The sequence below is a fragment of the Camelus bactrianus genome, chromosome 25 (assembly GCF_048773025.1).
Source record: "Camelus bactrianus isolate YW-2024 breed Bactrian camel chromosome 25, ASM4877302v1, whole genome shotgun sequence".
Classification (NCBI taxonomy): Eukaryota; Metazoa; Chordata; class Mammalia; order Artiodactyla; family Camelidae; genus Camelus; species Camelus bactrianus.
The window spans coordinates 1,440,369-1,456,355 of NC_133563.1; the positions used below are offsets into that span (position 1 = coordinate 1,440,369).

General features: G+C 39.4%; 1 protein-coding gene across 3 annotated transcripts in view; it reads right to left on the minus strand.

The window, feature by feature from the left end:
- C25H8orf88 (chromosome 25 C8orf88 homolog) overlaps positions 1 to 10,603 on the minus strand; it is a 32,075-nt gene extending 21,472 nt beyond the window's left edge. For 2 of the 3 annotated variants that reach the window (XM_074352649.1, XM_074352647.1), the window contains exons 1-3: positions 10,452 to 10,603; positions 4,501 to 4,599; positions 1,951 to 2,024 (exon numbers count right to left, since the gene is read on the minus strand). In XM_074352649.1, the coding sequence (XP_074208750.1) occupies positions 1,951 to 2,024; positions 4,501 to 4,573 (147 nt within the window). In that variant the 5' untranslated portion in view covers positions 4,574 to 4,599; positions 10,452 to 10,603. Of the gene's footprint in view, positions 1 to 1,950; positions 2,025 to 4,500; positions 4,694 to 10,451 lie in introns of all 3 variants that reach the window. The other variant, XM_074352648.1, reaches the window with a different exon arrangement.
- Between the last annotated feature and the right edge of the window lie 5,384 nt (positions 10,604 to 15,987).

Sequence of the window (15,987 nt, forward strand, 5' to 3'; positions counted from 1 at the left end):
TGTCAAAACTCACTGAATAAAAGGGCTCATTTCACTGTATGTACATTTACTTTAATAAAGCTGGTTTTAAAAAATACAGAGTTAGTAAAAAGTGTCCTTTATTATAAATTATGTGAGATCTCTGACACAGGTTCTGGTAGCTTCTGCGTTATAATTGATGCAGCAGACAAAACTTTAAGCTTAGAAGTAAAGTTAATTAACTTATTTTTCTCTATAAAATTTATAGTATTAATATACCTTTTTTACATTATAAAGTTTCTAAAAGAAGGTCAAGGATTCCAAAGAGAGCAATGAATATTATTATTGTATTAATTAGAGAAATATTAGCTGCTAGAACAGATAAAACAAAACATTACAATGACTTAAAAAATTAATATAAAGCAAGAGTAATTAAGATTGCATGGTATTGACACCAATACACAAATAGATCAATGGTAAAGAATAGAGTCCAGAAACAGGCCCTACTCATATGAAACTTATACAATAAAGACAGCATAAATCTGTATGAAAAGAATGGATTATTCAATGAATTATGCTTTATACTGGTCATCTATATGAAAAAGTAGATTTCTATCTCATACCATACAAAAACTAATTTCATATAGACTATATGCCTAAATATGAAAGCAAAACTTTAAAGCTTTTGGAAGAGTATGTAGGAAAAATATCTTTTGATCTTAGGGTTGGGAAGACTTCATAAACAATGACATACAAAGTGAAATCATAAAGAAAAAGATTGATAATATGATTACGTTAAGATTTTATACATCTTACACAAAAACACCACAAAAAATAAGCAATTCTCTCATAGACCAAGAAAAAAATGGACAAAGGATTTTGAACTGGTAATTCACAAAAGAGAAAATCCAAATGGCCAAATTAAACATAGGAAAAGATGGTCCACTTTAAAGTAATAAAGAATTAAAAATTAAAAACAAAAAGATATATTTCTCACCAATTAACACAAAAAAAGGAGTAAAAGTCTGACAATAAGAAGGTAAGGACATAAAAAATCAGAGTCCTTCATACACTGCTTGTACAACTCACTGTGGAGAGTAATTTTGGAGAGTAATTTGGCAGCATACAGCAAATCTACTCTAGTTTCATACTGCAGAGAATCTCTCAAACGTGTATAAACTATAACATACAGATAGATGTAGTATTTATTATAAAATAGAAAAAAGTGTCATGCCCATGAACAAAAATGGAACAAAAAATGTGGTATCTTAATAAATATATAAAGATATTTTTCAGTATCCGCACATACAGAACTACTTTATTCACTTTAATAGCTGCTTAGTATTCCATTTATGAATGTACTTGTGCTTGTGCATACATAATGTATTTCTGGAAGTATCTAGATAAGAAAGTGGTAAATGGTTAATCAGAGGAAAGAGGTGACAGAGGGATAAAGATTGGAGGGAAACTTCACTAAATATCATTTTATAATGTTTTGAATTTTTAGATTTGTGACTAGTCAAGTCAAAAAATTAAATTAGAAAACTTTAAACATAATCCTAAATGCAAAAAAATGTGGAAAAACATGTGGGTAAAATACTATTTATGTAAAATTATAAAATTGTTAAAACAATTCTGTTTGTTGTAGCAGAAAGCACATTCATGGAAGCAATAACAAACTGAGCACAGTTCCCTTGGGGAAGTGCAGGAAGGGACGGGGATGGTGCAGGGACATACAGGTGTTTTTAACTAATCTGTAAGGTTTAAAAAATTTTTTCTAAAACAAATATAGTAAAATATTTAGATTTGAAATTGGTGAGAAATGGGTATAGTGAGTGAGTATTTTATTTTCTGTAATATATGCTTGAAATACATCACAATTTTTTAAAGCATATAAAGCACTGAGCATAGTGTCCGGCACACAACAGTCATCTAACAAATATTACTTTCCAGCCCGTAAAGCCTCATTTTATTATGACCTTTAAGACTTACTCTGCTAACTCCACTTTGTAAGCACTGAGTGTTGCATGGATATTCTTTTTGAAAGTTGAAAGGGAATACTGCTCCTGTTAGGAGAGAAAAAAACATTTTAAATATCCATTACTTCAATAAATGGTATAGTATCACCTAAAAACTTTAAGTATGCAGGATATTCTAGGCACTGTTTTGAAATGTTTTCTGATAGTTCATTTATTCAACACAATGAAATGTTAGCCATCGTCCTAGAGATGGGTTTATAACCATGAAAAAAGTTCAGAGATAAAAGAGTTCATAGCTTATTTTAAAAAACAAGCTCATAAATAATGACTGTAAAAAAAATAAGTTATATGAGTGGTACAGAGAAGATACCGGGGAAGAGCAGAGTGGGCTCTAGGGTATTAACAAGAGCTTCACAAAAGGAAATAATTTAATCTGGGTCTTGAAGAGAAAGTAGATTTCTATGGGGATGTGAATTGGCCAGGGAGTACAGAAGTATACTGAGAAAGGTTAAAATTAATTTCTGATTTACTTAACTCTTCTGCTTAATAAAACCCCATTCCTGTCCAGATCTTAAGTGGTTAAAATTAAACAAGAAATCAGGGCTACCAGCCCATTCCTATTTACTCCTGTAATAGCCTTCAAGGAAAAGGATTGGTGAAAACTGAACCTGTACGAATGAGGGAAAGAGGAGTGCTATAAAAAGGCTAGTCACAGAAAGGAGTGGCTGCCAAGGGTTTTATCTCCTTCCCTTTAGGACAAAATCTGAGACTTGGCCCCACACAACTGCTTCTTCAGTGCACTAGACAGGTATGCGTACGGCACCAGCATTGCTAAGCTATGGTCCAGATCCCTGAGCTTCATTCTGTCTGTCCTAAGGCGCAGCCATCTTCAGAGGAAACATGGCCAAACTAGAGACAGTCTTCCTTGTGGGAAACAAAGATGGGAGAACAAACGGAGGACTGAGGAATTATGTCACTTTTATCTTTTCTGCTTCATCCTTGTACTCAATAAAATGACTGTTTTTTCCTTTTCCTGAGTAGCCAGTTATTCAGTTGAATACATGGACTAAAAAGAATTTAAATAAATTTTATGTTTTACGTATATATATACACACACGTATAACAAGTAATGAAGAGGATAATAAGGTTAATATTCCAATTTAGGAATTAAATACCAAGTATCTGAAAAATTTGTCCAAAAGGTTAGCTTTATGGGCAAGAGAAAATATTTTAATTTTAGAAATTTTGCTTTAGATTTTCTGAAAAATTACATTATATGTTCCAGCTCAGGCACAGCCCTAATCTGTAAGTGTTGCTTTGCACTAATTTTTTTTCAGCTAGGTATATTTTTTAAAGGTTAGTGCTCTTTCCAGCATGACTGGCTCTGCAGCGATCATAATCACAGGACACAATCTGTATTGAGAGTATGATTCTGTGCAGAAGCCAGTTGTTAAACAGTGAAAATAAGACATGAAAAAAAAATACAAGAGTTGCTCTAGGGCAAAAACTAGTCTTCCCACCTTTGATGGCCTGGTAGACTGTGGACTGATAGACCATTAAGAATCCTTTTCTTAATATAAATCAGAACCACAATAAGGTATCACCTACACTGGTCAGAATGGCCATCTTCAAAAAGCCTACAAACTAGAACTGCTGCAGGGGATGTAGAGAAAAGGGAACCCTCCTACACTGTTGGTGGGCATGTATATTGGTGCAACCATTTGGGAACATGGTATGGTTTCTTTAAAAAACTGAAAACAGAGCTACCATATGATCTAGTAATCTCACTCCTGGGTATATATCTGGAAAAATGAAAAGTCTAATTTGAAAAGATACATGCACCTCAATGTTCACAGAAGCACTATTTACAATAGCCAAGACATGCAAACAACCCAAGTGCCCACCAACAGATGACTGGCTTAAGAAGATGTGGTATATGTACACAATGGAGTATTACTCAGCCATAATAATGAAATACTGCCATTTGCAGCAACATGGATAGACCTAGAGAATATTATACTTAATGAGGTAAGTTGGACAGAGAAAGCCAAATATATAATATCACTTATATATGGAATCTTAAAAATAATACAAATAAATCTATATACAAAACAGAAACAGATGCACAGACAGAAAACAAATTTATGGTTACCAAAAGGGAAAGGGAGGGACAGAAGGATAAATTAGGAGTATGGGACTAACAGATACAAACTACTATACATAAAATAGATAAGCAACATAATTTTACTATATAACATAGGGAACTATATTCAATATTTTATAATAACCTACAATGGAAAATAACCTGAAAACATATATATATATATATATGCTGTACACCTAAAACGAAGACAATTTTATAAGTCAACTATATTTCAATGAAAAAAAAAGAATCCTCTTTGGTAATACTTCTAAATTCTTCAAACAGAGATAACTGGTTTTCATTATTTTTTAAATATCCACCATAAACAACTTATATAATATATATATATTATTTAGCCTTTCAAATACTAATTGGCCGTTAACCAATTAATATTTTTAAATGTGTACCTAGATTACTCACCAGGGGTAGAAGTCAGATGACGAACAGGTCTTGCTGGTTGAAGCGGTTTACCGATCAATTTTTTTGTTTCCATTATCACAAAGATCTTGAGGTTCCATACTTTGGGGGGGAAAAATACATTTTATCTTCTGGACAAGACAATCAAGATGCTTTAACGTATCTACAAATAGCCATGACATCCATTTGAGGGTAACTATTTTATAAGATGGAAAACACAAACACAAAACAAGCATTTAAAATAACATGCAACCACTGCAGACCCCTTTACAGCATCTGTCACAAACACTCCCTTTTTAAAACATTTTCCTCTCTTAACTTCCCTGACTCTTTGGGATTGTTTCCTATTTCTTTGATTGTCTCTTTTAACTTCCTCAGCTGACTCCTCTTTTTTTCTTCAATTAAATTTAGGGATTCTTCCTCATTTGGCTTTGGTCCTCCTAACTGATCTATTCTATTCTCATGACTGCAACTCCCTATCCACATGCTAAATATGCCCTAATTCACACATCCAGCATCTACCTCTCTCTTAAATTCCAGTTCTGTTTTTCTAACTGCCAAAAGATACTTCCGTTTACATCTTATCACAGGTACCTCAAATTCAACATATCCATAATCAAATTCATTACTTTGACTCCAAAAATGTCCCTCCTTCTGTATTCCTTAAAGTCATCCCCAGCTCCCTCAGACCACCCTTGGTTAAAGACACCTTAAATTTGTCTAAATTAGAGCCCTGACACCACGGTGAGTTTCTCACTCCTATCCATTCTCCTTTCAAAATATCACTCAGATCTGTTTTCTTTACGCCCACAATTACTCTTACAGTCCCACAGTAGTTCTAAATGTATCTCCCTGAACACAAAGTCTAATTTAAACACTCCCTCTCCCTATGTACCTGAGACACGCGAGTGCGCCCACATCATGGCACTTAGACAACACCACACTCTGCTACAATGGCTGATTTATTTGTCTTCCATACTAAGCAAAAGTGAGGAACAGATTCTTCTTAAGGTGAGGAACACTTTTCACTCCTCCTGTGTCCCATACAACTAACTCAGTTGGACTGGACTGGATCCAAAGTAGGTGCAAAACAAGTACCTGCTGAACAAATGGGTGAATACAGCCTCTTTTTCTCCCCACACTATCATCTCTTTACACACACACGTGCTTAAAAAACTTCAGTTCCCCATCACCTCCTGGATTATTAATAAAAGAATCAGGAGCCAATTTCCATGTGTCTTGCATAGTAAACCATTTACCTGTTACATTATTTAATACCCAGAACAACTTTATAAATTAGGCACTAGTCTTGGGTCTAAGACTAGTTAGAGCTCACGTCTTGGGTCAGTCTACCGGGGTTCATATCACAGCAGCAACACCAACTTATATAATTACACAAAACAATAACCTCTACCTCCTAGGTTTGATGTGAAGACTAAATAAGAAAATCTGCAGAAAACAGCACAATGCCTGCTGCATAGTAAGAGTTCAATAAATGTTAGTTTTATCATTTTTCATCATTTTACAGACAAGACTTAGAGAAATCAGGTAACTGGCCAGAGGTTATGATTCCAGGAAGCGATGGCTGTGCTCATCCCCATGCTTCTGGCCATACTCTACCGTCGAGCTAGCCTCATACTCTCTTTCCACCCCCTACGTAGGCAGAACTGTCCAAGTTTGGTTCAGTACCCTTACATGTTCACAAAGCACCCCTGTATCCTCTTCCCATGTGGTATTTATTGCACTAGTTGCAATTACGTATTATCTGACTATTAAATTATAGCTCTATCAGTGAGGTATCTCTCTAGTGGCTAGCAGTGTCTAATACACAGCATATGTTCAATACATTGCTGAATTCATAAAAGTTACTCTGTTTCACTATATGTTTGTACATTCAGGTCCTCTGTCTGCAGTTCCCTCACTCTCCCTGCTGCTCTTCTCCCAAATTTCTATTCAGCCTTCAAGACCAAGGTTAAGTTCTTGCTATTTCCTTGTAAAGTATCCTCATGTCTCAACACTAACATTAAATAAGACAGTTTATATAAAGTTCTCCAGTTCCTAACAAATAGTTGATAGTAAAATAATAATGATAATATTTTTTCTTTCTTCCTCCAATTGGCCCGTACTATATTTTGCCTATTAATTTTTCTAAAATGTATCATAGAAAATCTATTGTATGCCTAATTGACTAGACTGAGTCAGCTGAGGCTAAAAAAACTAGACCTAGTAGCTGCAACATAATTGCTAAATAAATCTATAAATTTAAATACCTCCTATTTAATAAAAATCTTCTGATGCCTGAATGGATCAAAAGCTTTCCAAATTTTGATGCCTATCAAGACAAAGTCAAAAGTAAAACTCCACCTGACTTTGTACCTGCTCATCCAGAAACTGTAATGTATGATGTTGAGCAGATGATAATCGAAGTGACTGTTTCCCTAAGCATAAAATAGGGTTAAGAACTTCCTTTAAGCCTAAAAATGCCTTTGGACATAACTCAAATCTTAAAATCATAAATTTATAAACAACCTCTCAAAGTGAGCAATGATAAATAAGCACAAAATAGTTACTTTTCCCTGAAGTTGGAGATAAGCAAGCCAGTATTCCAAGTTAACACCTACCTAGCTTTGTATGTTAACTGGTATTTCAGCATGGTGATTAACAACCTTCTAGACAAAACTAATGCTGTTGTACCTGTTGGCATGACAACTTTGATATAATAGGAAACAAAAAAAGTTATAAGCATATATAGCCAAAAAAAGAAAACTTCTAATATTTATTGAGTATTTTCTACGTGGAAAGGCATATTTTAGTATGAACCAAAAAGCAACCTAATATTGCATTATTTAATGTTTATTCTAGCCATTTTAATTAAGACCCTAATACTAGTAGTAGTAACTTTCCATCCTGTTTCCCATGTGAAACTAATGAATCGGAATACAATAGAGTACTCTGGCACACACTTTGTTGTTTTTCATTGCTCAGCTGAAACTGAGCTGGTAGGTTGTGAAGTCTTTTCCAGTTGCTGAGCAATGCAATTCCACCGTATTCAAACTAGGGATTTTCAAGACTTGGGGAGTTACAGAACTATTACATGATTTTGCAACACAATAAACAAAAAAAACAAAAGATCTTTCAGAACCACCTACCCTTTCAATTTTTAGTAGGAAAACTACAGCAAAGGCTCCAGATATAAAAATCCACATTAATTAAGGAAATTAGAAAAAATGGTGCCAAACAGTACTCTATTTACGTATTTTTTTAAAGTAAACTATGCATACATACAGTGACATTATAAGGGATACATTTGGGATGCATAATATGTAAGATCACCATGTTTCAGTGTTTAATGGAAAAAGCAAGCATTTACTTTGTATAATAATAAGAAATTATTATAGTAAAACTGATCCAGAATTGTAGTCTATGGAAGACAGGACTCCACAAACCAAAGCCTAATTCTCAGTTTAGGTTAAAAATAAATAAAGTCTTAACTACAGAGTTAGAATATAAAATAACTTCAATCTTAAACAAACTCTAATGTCTCTCTCACTCACTGAATGCAGAGCTCCAGAAGTTTCCTTTGAAGCTGCTGAGGCTCCCTACCTTAGGCATTTACAATACAAAGTGTTACAAAGAACAGCTGCAGAAAAACCATAATCCCACCTACAACACTGGGTAGCAAGTAGTGGGCCTGTCATAAAGTTGTCTTTTGAAATGTAAATATATAGTTTTGTGGTATAAATATTTTTAAAGGACATTTTGATCCAATGTCTCAAAAATTCATCCTATTAATACATGCTAAGAAACAGTTACTAAAGTTTTTTTTTTTTTCCAAGTTTACACATATTTAACAAATCATCTTAAAGGGCCAAGTGGTATGTATAGAACACTGGTCTGCAAGTCGAGAAACCTAAATGTAGCTGGTATTCAACATCTATCTACACTAGCTAAATTTTAGGGGTTTTTTTGTTTAAAAGTATATCAAACTAAATATGAATCCTAAGGGCCCACCAATTCTGAAATTATAAATTAATCTAAAATTTTCTAAAATATAGTAGCATGAGTTAATAAGTATATATACTGACCAACTGGGGACAATTTCATTACCCAATATATACTATTTTTTTAAATTAAAACTATTTTTTTGAGATCCTACTACATGCTGACTGCTTTACATATATTATCTCATTTAATTTTGAGCCATACATTAACTGTTGTAGAAAATCATTATTAGTCACTTGACAGATGAGAAACCTGTGGCTCAGAAAAAATAAGAGACATGTTCAAGTACGCACAATTAATAACTGGTAGAAATGAGGTTTTTGACTATCAACTTCATGTCCTTGTCTCTAAACTCACATGTTTGGTAAGTAAAAGACACCTGACTCTCCACTATTCCATGTGGACACTGCTTGAATGGGAAAAAAAATTGTGAGTAGTTATATTTATGTATAAAACCTTGCTGAATAAACTGGTGTGTGTTAACAATTTCCATTTCTTCCATTTACAATTTTTCTTAGAGTACTAAGTAAGTTATGGGATTACTATGCTTTCTTCATTCTGTAGACATGGTACACTGCAATTCTAATCATGGTCACAACACACGAAACTATGTATTACACTTAAAATTTACAATTTAAATTCCAGATTTCTTTAAAAGAAAGTGCTGATGGCTCTGCTGCAATTAAAAAATAAGAGCACACAAAAGTAAATAAGCTGAGAGAAGAAATGAAAAGATCATGCTTTCACCTATGTCATGTATATTTCCCATATGATAATCAGGATTTGATCTCAATTTTCAACTTCAAAATATTTCTCTCACAAAGTTAGGATTACTTAAAGCCAAATGCTGCTTGTAAGTAAACATCACAAAATGATAAAGTGATAGATGAAAACTAACATTAAAAAAATATAGAAGAGTAAAAGATAAACTAATTATGACTTAGGTGATGAGGTGATGAAAGATTTTTTTTTTTGAAAGACATTTTTATATTGCACAAATCAGGTTGCCATACTCAGGAAAAATTAAAACTAAAATATCAAAAAGATATAAGCCAAGAGTGTTCCATTATATTTTCCACTTGATGCCTTTCGACCAAAAAATGTTTTTCTTTGTTAAGTATCTTTCAATACAAACAATTTAACATTCAGGTGGGATAAAACTGTCCAGGTAATGAGGGTTTGTGGTTGTCGTAACTGTTACAACTGTCCTTTTACAGGTTTTTTTTTTTTTTTTTACAGTTTTGCTAAAACACTAGCAATTAGAAACTCATACAAATATCACGTTGTACACCTGAAACTAGTATGTTATATGCCAACTTTTTTTTAAAAAAGGCATATCCTTACATACAAATTGCTAATCTTAATCTTCAAATATGTTCATGAATCATTTAATTTCCTTCTGTGAATTGACCACATAGGTCTTTTGGTTCTTTATTCCTACTGGGTTTTCCTTTCTTATTAAATATAATTTCCTGTAATTCATTATTAGTTATTATTATTTTATTATTAATGAAAAAAGCAGTCAGAAACAAACACTGTGTCCAAAAATTAGTTAGGATAATGCCAGGGGGTGGGAGACGGTCTTCAAACCACCCCTCTACATAGGACCAGGTCCTGGGACACACGACGATGTGCACTTACTTTTTTGGAAGTTTCAGTTGTGTGTTTTGCTCTGTTTTGTTTTATCACGACCCCCGGGCCACGAGCCCCTGGCGGGCTGTACCCCCGGCACCCCGCCCCTCCCTTCCGACCTGCTGGCCCGCTTCGCACCGCAGGAACCACCTTGCGGACCCTGAGGGGGCCCTGCCCGATTTGTCCCGACCCACTCCGAGCGTCCTTCCCTCACCTCCACTTTCCCGGGGTCCCGCCTCGTCGGCGGTGCCCACCCGCCTCCTCACTGCCCGGGGCCCGACTTCTGTCCCCCGTGCGGGTCCTGTTCCGCGGCCACCTACCGCCTCAAGATCCGGGAGGACTTCGGGGCAGCAGCGCCGCGACGCTCGGCCGAGACTCGGCGCCCGAGTGCCCCGCTGCCGGTCGGGGAACGGCTCCCGCCGCGCGTCCGCTCGAGGGAGCCCCGGGGCAGCGGCGGCGAGGGCGGGGCCGGCGGCCGCTCGGAGCTGCGGGGGGCGGGGCGGGGCCGCGGGCGCCCGGCCCGGAGCGCGGCCGCAGCCCGGCGGGGGCGGGACCGTTAAACCGGCGGCGCGCACTCCCCGGGACGTGCTGGGCGCCAGGAGCCGGCGCGGCGCCCCCCGGGAGCTGTGCGTCGTGCGGGGGAGGCCGCGGGAGGCCCTTCCGAGGTGCTGAGCGGCGTGTCGTGGACGAGCCGCTCCCGCAGGAACAGTCTGCCTTCGGGGACCACAGCGGCCGGTCCTGCGTGCCCGGGACCGGGAGGCGCGAGGAGAGCTGCCTGCGCGGGGCCGGGGAGCGGGCTCCAAACAGCCTCTGTGAGGGAGGCCGGCTCTGTGAGGGAGGCAGCCTCTGTGAGGGAGGCCGGCTCTGTGAGGGAGGCAGCCTCTGTGAGGGAGGCCGGCTCTGTGAGGGGGACCACGTCTGTGAGGGGGTCCGGCTCTGTGAGGGGGGCCGGCTCTGTGAGGGAGGCCGGCTCTGTGAGGGGGACCGCGTCTGTGAGGGAGGCAGCCTCTGTGAGGGAGGCAGCCTCTGTGAGGGGGACCGCGTCTGTGAGGGGGCCGGCTCGGGGCGGGGGGGCGCCTCTGTGAGGGAGGCAGCCTCTGTGAGGGAGGCCGGCTCTGTGAGGGAGGCAGCCTGTGTGAGGGGGACCGCCTCTGTGAGGGGGACCGCGTCTGTGAGGGGGGCCGGCTCTGTGAGGGAGGCCGGCTCTGTGAGGGGGACCGCGTCTGTGAGGGAGGCAGCCTCTGTGAGGGAGGCAGCCTCTGTGAGGGGGACCGCGTCTGTGAGGGGGCCGGCTCGGGGCGGGGGGGCGCCTCTGTGAGGGAGGCAGCCTCTGTGAGGGAGGCCGGCTCTGTGAGGGAGGCAGCCTGTGTGAGGGGGACCGCCTCTGTGAGGGGGACCGCGTCTGTGAGGGGGGCCGGCTCTGTGAGGGAGGCCGGCTCTGTGAGGGGGACCGCGTCTGTGAGGGAGGCAGCCTCTGTGAGGGAGGCAGCCTCTGTGAGGGGGACCGCGTCTGTGAGGGGGCCGGCTCGGGGCGGGGGGGCGCCTCTGTGAGGGAGGCAGCCTCTGTGAGGGAGGCCGGCTCTGTGAGGGAGGCAGCCTGTGTGAGGGGGACCGCCTCTGTGAGGGGGACCGCGTCTGTGAGGGGAGCCGGCTCTGTGAGGGGGACCGCCTCTGTGAGCCGGGCCGCTCGCGCGCTGACGACTGGGCGCCCCCCGCGTCAGAGCGGCCGCCCTCCCGGCCTGAGGAGGCTAACCGGCGCTGGGCTTCGGTCTGTCAGGGAGTCAGGGGGTTGGAGAAACGGTTAACATCAGTCAGGAATCCATGCTCTCCCTCAGACGGCCGTCCTGTCGGGAGCAAAGTTGGTTGAAGAGCCTCCATCCGAATCTGAATCCTTCGTTTTTAATCATCACCTTTATTCTGTTGGTCAGTCTTGCCAGTTGTTTTGGGCAGGGGGCCGTGGGGGCAGAGCACGGGGGGCAGGACGGCGGTCATCGGGGGCTCGGCCCGGTGGCCCGCTGGGGCGGGCTGGCTGCGGGCTGGGAGCGTCGTGCAAGGAATGCCTCCTAAACCGACCCTCGGGCCGGAATGTCGGAGCCACTTCCGCAGCCGCTCGACGCCTGCTTTGTCGCAGTTGGCTGGGGGAGGAAGGCAGGAGGAGAGAGGAGGCGCAAAGGGGCACGAAGACGAACTTGTCGAGTATGGAGTAGCTGGAGTTGGGGAAACGGCAATGGGGAAATGAAACAGGTGAGGCGGACGTGAATCCGGTTTTGCATCTTTCATAACTTTTTGGAGATTTGAAGGGTCATTCTGACAGCACCATGGAGGGTGGTTTAGGGGGAAGCGCAAGACACAGCAACACTGGACAGGCCACAAAAAGGCATCCTTGAAGGTGTCTGCAGTCACTCCAGTAAGACATGATGACGTCTGAGAGAAGTAACGAAGAAGGGCAGATCTGAGATGCTGATGAAATGAACCCAACGGTTTCGTGACAGCTGGGGTAGAAGGAGTGAATAGGAGAATCTAGGGTGACTCTTTGGGTTTCTTAATTGAGTGAACAAGTGGGTAGGTGGTGAGACATAAGGGATACAAGGGATACAAGAGGCAGAACAGGTTTGGGGGGCTGCGATGAGTGCGGACTGGGACTTGTAAACATGAGATTATAACAGGATTATTCAAGTTGAGGTATCCAAACAGCTAGCTATTTTATACAAACACACAGATACATACAGATTATAAATAGGAACATTAGCGAAAGGATGCTGATAAAGAAAACTTAACGCATTCCAGAAGTATTTAGAAAGAAGAGTCAAAAGGCGAGTAGCCTGCAAAAGAAGGCTTTGTAAAGGCAAGGAAAGCTTGACTGGAGTGGGACAACTGAAGACGGAATGCCTCTCTGAAAAGGGATCATCCAAGCTAGGCTTGAAGCCTGATGTAGAAGAGAAAAAGGGTGTTTAGGGAAAGGGAACTCTAGGTATTAATTTTCTGGGGTAAGAAAAAAACAAAAGGTTAGTCTATTTAAGAAACTGATGTAAGACCAATATGGCTGGGCTACGTAGAAAGCAAGAGAATGCTGGAGATGAGTTTGGAGAAATAGGAAAAGCTGAAATCCTACAGTGTTTTGAAGGCTCCAGTAAGGAGGTTGGATTTTATTTTAAGAGCAGTGGGAAGCATTGAAAGGTTTAAGTGGGATAGTAATACGGTAGGATTTACCATTTTAAAAGGTGTAAAGTTTCACAATCACTTTGATCCACAATCAAGTTATTGCTAGTTATTTAAGTGTAGAAATGGCTTCCAGGAGTATTCCTACCTTCCACTGAGACAGCTCACCTGGCATCAGAGACTAAAAAAAGCAGGTCAGAGGAGGTGTCATGATAAGGACCTGTCCTGTGTCATCAGGCACCAGAAGTCTCTGGACAATGGGGTCAGTAAATCCTTCCAACCCCTAGATGTAAAAAAATTGTAGTTGTAGGATTCAGTCCTCATTAATCTAGTCAAAATACAAGTTTTCTTCTTGAGGAATATATCCAGTAGTAACATACAATCACACACACACATAATTCTTTTGTACATATTACTAAATGAAATAAATAGAAATTATTATAAAAAAGTGAGTTGGAAAAAAATTTTTTTCAAACCAAAATCAATAATCAACTTCGAGTTAAAGATAAATTTTAAATAGAGTTAATAAGTAGACTCCTAGTTTTTTTTTGACAACCAATTGATGGAGAAGAGTAAGTTACATAAACACATTGAAACTTTGAAAATTCTCTTGTTGATTTGGCAAGAAATATTGATATCTGCAAGGATAATCTAGAACTCATAATACACCTCTATAAAAAGAGCTTGACAACAGGTTAATGAACAATTTTAAAAGTATTTGATATTAATTATGCTGCCCAAGAAAACTTGAAATGCCCTGAAATCAGAGAGCATTTCAATTATTAGGCTAAAGAAGGGTGGAGGGTCTTTTATCTCCTTTATAAGGACGTGGAGAGATGTTGAAGGACTTTAGGTAGGGTGTAAGATATGGGCATTCGGAAAATAATCACATAAGTGACAATGTGGCAAATGGATTGATGAGAGGGACAGGCAGCAGGCAAAGCAGAAACAGAAGCAGAGGGACCAGTTCATAGATTTTTACAGGCACTGTTGCTTTGAGCCACAAGTAAGATAGGAAGGAACCAGGAAGAAACAGAAGTGCACATACTTGAAAGAATAGGGAGCACTGATGTAGAGTGTGTGAGAGTGGGAAATGAAAATGGTGATGCCCGTTGTTGACTAGAGCAGCCAGATGGAGCTCAGAAACAATGAAAACATAGTGTGAGTTCCCTGAGGGGAATGAGGAAATGCGATTAATCTACAGTGTAGGTGGAGGGAAGGAAGAAAGGTAAGAATAGGTAAAATAAGAAAAAAACACTGTAAGAGGGAGGGAGTCTGCTGAGGAAACTGTGGTAAGGGGCTTCAGGACTAAAACTTTCAATAGTATCGGTGGGAAATTTGCAGAGAGCTGAAGACAAGCAGTTTTGAGCAATTGAAGGTAAAGATAAAAAATATGTAGTGACATTAATCTTTATGGTTACGGGATTCACTGGTAAATACAGAAGATGATAGATTTGAATCATCAAGACATTGCAAGTGTTGAAGGTGGTATTTAGGAACGGCAGTACAAAAAGTGGAGGAAGCATAGTTCAGAGAGTGAATAGCTGAGTATAAGAATTCGGAGATGCAGTGGTTCTAAGAATGAGCACTCAGAGTGCAGCTACAGATGTGAATAGCAGACGTATAATGGAGATAAAGGTCATTGAAATAAAAAACTGAGTCCAGGCCAGAGTATTCGGCCATTCACATTGACATTTAAATCATATGAGAAGAATGAAAACCAGGTGCTGAAGTTTGCATTATGGGAGAGTAAAAAGGGACGTGTGGATGGGAGGTGGCAGGCAGGAGCTTTTAAGAAAGGAGTCATATGGTAGGTGTATAGGATGAAACCAGAAAAAAAGGCATTACATAATCTAAGGAAGTCTTACAAATCTCCTAAGCTTATTCTTGCTGAAGGCTTAATAACTAATAAAAAGTTTAACGCAGTTTGTCCAAAATTATTTAAATATCCAATATCTTAAGCCAATAGTGTATTGGATGTAGAATATCAAGCACTGTGACAAGGTTTTTCAGAAAATTTTATTTGAACACTGGGAACTTAAAGTAGTTCTGTATCCAAACATTACACATATGCATAAGACATTTAAAAATTCAGTGAGCTCAATGTGTGTGATCATTTCCTATTTAGCAAGTTACTTTAAATGAGTTTTAGTTACACTGACAAAACTGAAGATTACCTCTGTGGTAGATCAAAGACTCTCACCTGTTAAATTACAAACTGTACTCATAGATCTTTACCCTATCTGAAAACTTATTCTGTGGGGGCAGTCCCAAAATAATATAGGCTTTTTATTTTTCTGTTTTTCATGTAGTATTCCACCTAAGGTCAAATACATGTGCATTTATCAAACATAAAGAACCTTAGTATTTATTTAAATTTGTAACTGAGCATGTAAATTGAATTTTAAAATTTAAAGCCTTTACAAACCTTTTTTTTTTTTAGGATTTTGTGCTATTCAACAATCATTTTAATAAATATTGCTATTATAAGAAAAAGAAGTTATGTTAATTATAACTCATTGTATGTCAATTTCCTTATATTTAATATGTAATAGCCCTTAGTTTTCCTATGATTCTGGCAATTATAAAAAATAGATAAATGTAATAATATTTTGTTAAGATAAAATGCTATAAAATTAATAGTTTGATATAATATCAAAATCAAAAAATATTTTTTAAACTTTGTGAAATGAATAC